Source organism: Mauremys mutica, chromosome 4 (genome assembly GCF_020497125.1).
Source record: "Mauremys mutica isolate MM-2020 ecotype Southern chromosome 4, ASM2049712v1, whole genome shotgun sequence".
Taxonomy (NCBI): domain Eukaryota; kingdom Metazoa; phylum Chordata; order Testudines; family Geoemydidae; genus Mauremys; species Mauremys mutica.
This window is the reverse complement of record NC_059075.1, coordinates 98,646,551-98,653,225: the sequence shown is the minus strand read 5'-3', so window position 1 is coordinate 98,653,225 and position 6,675 is coordinate 98,646,551. Positions and strand designations below refer to the sequence as shown.

General features: G+C 37.8%; 1 protein-coding gene across 2 annotated transcripts in view; it reads left to right on the top strand.

The window, feature by feature from the left end:
- The window catches only part of ZNF143 (zinc finger protein 143), an 84,267-nt gene extending 81,315 nt beyond the window's left edge, over positions 1-2,952 (top strand). For both annotated transcript variants that reach the window (XM_045016401.1, XM_045016402.1), the window contains exon 16: positions 1,877-2,952. In XM_045016401.1, coding sequence (XP_044872336.1) covers positions 1,877-1,960 — 84 coding nt within the window. In that variant the 3' untranslated portion in view covers positions 1,961-2,952. The remainder of the gene's footprint in view (positions 1-1,876) is intronic.
- The last annotated feature ends 3,723 nt before the right edge of the window (positions 2,953-6,675 follow it).

Below are 6,675 nucleotides of genomic sequence, written 5' to 3'. Positions count from 1 at the left end.
CCTGTTTGTTTAACACTAGACTGACATTTCCAGTAATACTAGTTAGACCGAACTAGTTTAAATTCAAGGTGTAACAACCCCCCAAAAAAGGAATATAAAATAGGACTTGCATGTTTAAATTCCCACATACTGGACTGAAAATGTATCCCCATAAAATATGTCTCATGCTGTAAATTAGTTTTGAAAAATTACTCTTAAATACTTAATGGAGAATAATAATACTATGATCTCCTAAATTTTGTTAATTTTCTTATTTCTAGAACTGGCAAAGCATATGGAAAGCAGGATTAACTGAACACTTTCATACTTGAAAACATATTACTTCTTTCTACATAGAAACTTGAAACAATGCCCAGGCTTACTGATTTCCTTAACTGTTTATCAAGAACATTAAAGTGCATAAGCAGCCTGCCAGTGTCTCTTAGCAACATAGTCTATCAGATATTCCAAACTGCCAGTATTTGGGATACAGTGAAAATCATTCTCAGTGCCATGTTTACTGGATGGAATAAATATTCTGAATCTGCAATATTCAAAAGTTAATTAGGATTCAGGAGTGTGTACATTTTTCAGCTCACACCAAGTAACAAACTGACCATGTGCTGACAGAGAAAAAGAAAATGTATCACATTGTGAGGCAAAAGTGTCAGGTTTGCAGGCTTCTAATAGTATTTATTTACTGGCCTTTTTATAGGCAAATCCATTTATTTCTTCTGTTGTATCATGTTATTTCTGAACGTCTTACTTTCACTAATTTCATAGCCTTTATCAGTACTACATAATTTCTGATAGTCTTTAGATGCGGAGGAAAATCTATATTAATAAAAGTTTCAAATATATATCAAAATACCAAAGATAGAAAATTCTATAGTTACCACTTAAGAACAATTCCTCCACCATCCCCCTATACTAATAAATGTGTTCCATTGATTTCTAAATATTAATGAGGCCAGTAGAATGATACATGTCCAGGGTGAAATCCTGGTCCTGTTGGAGTCAACGACAAAGCTCTCATTGATTGCAGTATAGCCAGAATTTCTCATCTGGTTATGATAAAAACCACATTTACTTGGACTAGGGACCTGTCCTCCGAGATCTAGTCATCTGTCATGTAGTCTGTTTTGTCTCTTCACTTTGTCTTCACCCTCTCTGCAACTTGGTAATGGCTAATGGGCAGGTTAGTACAAAATTACTTTTACTTTTTCAGCCCTGAGTTCACTGATATAGAATACTTTGAGAACCATTTCCAACAACAAAAAATCAGTTTGATGGAATAGCTTCTAACAGTGATACTGAAGGTCCTGTAGCTGCTGCCACAAGAGTCTTCTTTTTTAAACTGCTGCAGTGTTGAGCGCTGTCATCACTATTTTCCAACTTTTCGATTTCATCAACTTGAATTTTGCCACTTGTATAAAAAAAAAAGATGCCATTGTTCCCAAAGTCTTGTTTATATGCTGAAAACTTAAAGAAAACTAGTATTATGCATTTTGGGTTGTGAATATTAGTAGGTCATTATTTAGCACCTGCCTTGCTTGCTGAAAACCTTATCTTAGCAGTTTCTTTTAATATCTGCCAAGTTGAAAGATTATCTCTAAAGCATGTGGTGAAATTTGTTTGCAGTGCACCAAGACTCTGAAGGCCATTCGGCAAACTGAGCTTAATTCCTCGGGTGTATTTTCATTTTGATAACTGATTAGATAACTGCTAGTACATATTATTCAGAAAAATCTGACAATACTGGCTATCACAATTACTGCAGAAAGGAGGATTGACTGGTGTAGTTTTTGCTTTTCCCCCTTTCTCTCATAAGAAAACAGTGATCTATCTTATGCAACGATTTTGATCAATTTATGTTTTTCACATACCATTGTTTCAGCTTGGAGAGCAGCAGTCTTTGGAAGAAGCCATCAGAATAGCCTCCAGAATACAACAGGGTGAAACACCGGGGATTGATGATTAACTTCTAATACTGCTACAAGAACAATAGAGCAAATGATATTTTATTTTCAATCAACAAAGGTCCATGCCAGCTGCAATCCATAAAAACTTTGATGTTTTCCTGCTCATTCATACTCTGTACACATTTTATGCAAGAACGAAGAACATTTTAAAACGCGCATAACTTTTGTGTACATAACCCATGGAATAGACCAGCACAATCTTCTCAACCCATTATATATCAAGGAATATGAAATTAGGATTACATAGTAAATTTCCTCATTATCCTTTCGTCAGATTTCAACCAGTCTACAAAAAAGCAAAAGCTGATGTAGAAGTATTGGAATGAATTTTTAATATAATGTGCAGAATAATGAAGGCATTATTGAAGATTTCAAATGTTTAAAACATTATACCAAATCATTTCAGGAACACTTACAGGTAATAAAGAAAGTAAAGCATTTTTAATTGTCTCCCATAAATAGAAGAATCTTGGAGTTGAGCCTACTGTAAATCTTTGCATTTTGATTTGCATTTCATACAGATTTGAAGAGTCTTCTTATTTAGATTCCCTGCCCAGCTCATTCATTGTAAATACAGACTGTTAATGCTGGAAGTGCTAATTATATTATCTTAAAAATGGATTATGTACAAAAGAGAAACTTTGGTTGTTCAATATTAAAGGAAGTAAATCTAATTATTCTGTTTCTTTACATATTTTACTTAATCTTAATGTTATCTTCAATTATGATGCAATAAAGGATAACAAGTTTATAATATCTAGATAGTATGATACTGTGGTGTGAAGTATTGTCTTACTTTTTAATGAGACTGAAGTGCAAATTATTTATTTACTGCTTTGTATAAATTGTTCCAAAGTGAGTTTATCATGAATTTTATTCTGTGGTATACTAATTTTGACCAGCAGCTACCATAGTGTATTAAACATTTAGTATACATTTTTAATTTAAAAAAATTCTGAAACACTACAAGAGTGATTATGATGGCAGGTTAGCTAACACATTCTACCAAAAATGTAAACTCTGACCATAATAAAACATTTTTTTAATTTTAAAATGTTTGTTATAATATAGAGACAAGCATTTACAGTCTGATTGTTCAAAGGGGCTGAGCACCTGCAGCTCCTCATGATTTACATGGGATTTATGGATGCTCAGAACTTCAGAAAATCAGGCCAGAAGTCACTAGAAATAGGTTTAATTCCTGGTATTGTAAGTACACCGCTATTCATCATACATCATTCTATAAAGAGGATTCATTGTAGTTGCATATGGAAAGAGATAGTAAAAGGAACCTTTAAACTTTTTATATACCAAAAAGTGCCTTTAATTTAGTCTGGTTAGTAGACTTGCTAAAAAAGAACCTTTGTCTTAAAATAAGAATTTATGCTTGTTTTAGATTAATATTCTCTTCAAAGAGCTGGTCATATGAGGTTCTAAATGCCCTCAACTCTCATCTCATAGAAGGCAGTCAGCACTTGCAGGATAAAGCTGTAAAGGAATAGTCAGTCCCTAGTAAGTATTGTGACAAAAAATTTACATAAAAATCTTGTGCCTCATTATTCACTCTGGCATTTGACCTCAAAGAACCCAGGTGCAAATAGTCAAATCAGTGATTAATTAATGTTGTTCTGGGTTACTGATTCCAAACTGGTTGTATCTCCATTAATTAATTTTATTTATTTTTATTTTTTTCAGGTTGCTCATACATATGACCAAAACCACTTGTAATGAACAAATACTGTAATATGGAGTAGGTTTGGGAATACAAGAATATTCTCATTGATCTAGCATATCCTTGAGATTAGGGTGAAATTCTTGAAAGTGCCTATTGACTTTTAATGGGATTTAGGCACCTAAATCACTGAGCTTCTTTTGAAAACTTTATTCCCAGTCTTCCCTCTGTGTAGCTCCTATTATCACACAGAAGTAAATATTATCTGGTATGGAGGGATAAACTGCATGCCGGCTAGGCTAGTTTCTCACAAGCATTTAAAAATTGTCCCTTTATGCCAAATGCCATATCTTTAATTTTTGTATAAACTCCCAGAGTTGTTTTTTTTTTGTTTGTTTTTGTTTGTTTTGCAAAAAGAACAGTAGTACTTGTGGCACCATTTTTTTGAAGAAGTAAGAGGACTGGGACAGGAATAGCTTCATCTCTATTTTCTGTACATTACCTACAACCCAAATTTGATTACTATTTTCCTATTTGTACTATTCAGTCTGTTGCACAGCCTCTTGAACTATCACTATTCAGAAGACTGTTTAAAGTATTATCCTTTAAGAAATCCCTCTTATACGTCATAGGAAGTATCTTCATAGCTTTTATAAACCTTAAGTTCCTAGGTGTGCTTTAGTATTGTTTGTTACCAGTTATTAAAAAAAAAAATCTCAGTTCAGTGTACAGAATAAACTGGAGATGGAAAGAGGTAGGCTGCCTATACAAGTTAGAGAAGGAAGGAGAAATGGTGTTTACATACATTTTACATATGAGGCCTGCATGGGAATCAAGTCTGCATGTGTAATGGAATGATGATCAGTTCATAGTGAAGAGATTAATGTTCTTTTAATCTCTGCTTTTACTCTAAGGGTACGTCTACACTACCCACCGGGTAGCGATTGATCTATCGGGGATCGATTTATCACGTGTAGTGTAGACACGATAAATCGATCCCCGATCGCTCTCCTGTCAACTGCTGAACTCCAGCTCGGCAACAGGCAGAGGCAAAGTCGACGGGGGAGCCTCGGCCGTCGATCCCGCGCCGCGAGGACGCGAAGTAAGTAATTCTAAGTCGATCTAAGATGCATCGACTTCAGCTACACTATTCTCATAGCTGAAGTTGTGTATCTTAGATCGATTGCCCCCCTAGTGTAGACCAGGCCTAAGAGCCAGAAGAATGTTTTTGGTGAACTGTCTTTAATAGGAGAAGATATCAGATGTTGTTGGAATTGGAAGATTCTTTGGTATGAGACAGATCAGATATGGAATTGGGTTGCTGGAGGGAGGGATTGGCAAGAAGAAATTCAGTAAGAGTCTGAATTGCAGCTGGAGCAGTGAGAAGGAATGGGGAATGAGGGAATCAGATGGGAGGTAGGAGTGGCATTTTAAAATTGGGCAGTTAGGAGTAGGAATATCTTGCCTGTCCCTTATGTTTTATACCCTTCCCTTGGAGGTCCCTTCTTCCTCATAGTGAAGTGAACTCTTTAGTACAAGCCGAGGACAGGGAGACAGTTTATGAATGGCTCCCCCACAAACAAAATAACTTACTGTACAATTCACTCCCCAATAATCACCCCCATTATCTAAGTATTCCCTATACATTATTTCCTCTCACTTTCAGATTTGAATCCCCATCCCATACAATCAGTTCTGCCCCTACAAAACCAACTCCTGCCCTAAAATATATTACCTTCCCTGTTCTTCAAAATCAATCAATTTCCCCACCTCCCAATACACAATCACATTTTCTCCTCTGAGATCCCAAGATCCTTTTCATCACATGAGCTAAGCTTCCCTTCACAGCAGTCTAGCATCTCTCTCCCTTAAGAGCCCTGCTTCCTCAAGATGGGGAAGGTGGTTACTATTGGTCCTCCAGCCCTGCTGGCCCAATGGGGCTGGCACTGTACGCATAACAAAGAGTCCCCCTGCCTTGAAGAGGGAACTCAGAAGCATACATGCATAGGCTGGGGCTGGGCTACCTTCTCTTTGCTCTTAAGAGGCCAAGCTTCAGGCCTGGTTACACTCTTGTAAAAGGAGCAATAGTCCCTTCTTGCTGCATAGTTATTCTTGGCACCACTGATACTAGAGCTGTTCAGGCACAGTGTGAAGGAGAAGGGGCAGAGGCAAGGGGAAGAGCTGTTTGGGCATTTGGGAGCTGAGCAACCCTATGTGGCTCCTGTATCCTCTGAATCCCACTGGGGCCACAGTGGCTTCTGCAGCTGTCTGTTGCGTCTCTTGTAAGGGTGTGGGGAAAGAAAGGGCTGGGGATATAGTCTATATATTACAAAAGGTTAAAATGGAAATGGTTCACCCTGGAAAGTAGTTTTCCCCATGCCTCACTCCCCAACAGTATTGGAGGGAGCGTTTCTTTGGCTTAATGACCCTGTGTTCATTACTGGCTGACACTCTGATTTGGAGCCCTGTAAGGGATGTGAAACACCCTTTAAAGTTCTTTGGAGGCTGCTTGTCAGTCAACATGGAAGAATCCATATCTTCCCCTTTGAGTGCTTGTCCACAGGCACATTCCACTAATGGTGCCCATGTGCCAGAGACAGTGTGGAGTGAGTGTGGCCAGTGAGTGTGGAGGCACTGAGCATGCTCAGTGCTTCCCCAACCACATCCTCAAGGACACAGGTGGGTTGGATCACTATGTAGCCACTGGTAAGGAAAGGATGAGATTCTTTCCTTCGCATCTGGCAGCTTCAACAGCCATGGAGCTCACTCACGCTGGCCCTGGGATTTGGCCTGTGGGTTACATAGGCTATCATAGTTCAGCCACATAGTACTAGCTCTGATGCAAGAGAGTTCTCTGATAGAATTGTACTCCAGTTCTATTGTTAGACATTGCCCCAAATGAGTGACAGGACTGAAATATTTTATAAAACCCTACAGCTATTTAAAAAAACTGCAACTCTGAAATATTTCATTGGTAGTTGGGGGAGAGGAGACTTGTTATTTACCTGGTTAGGGGATGAGAATCGTTACCAGAGAGAAGGT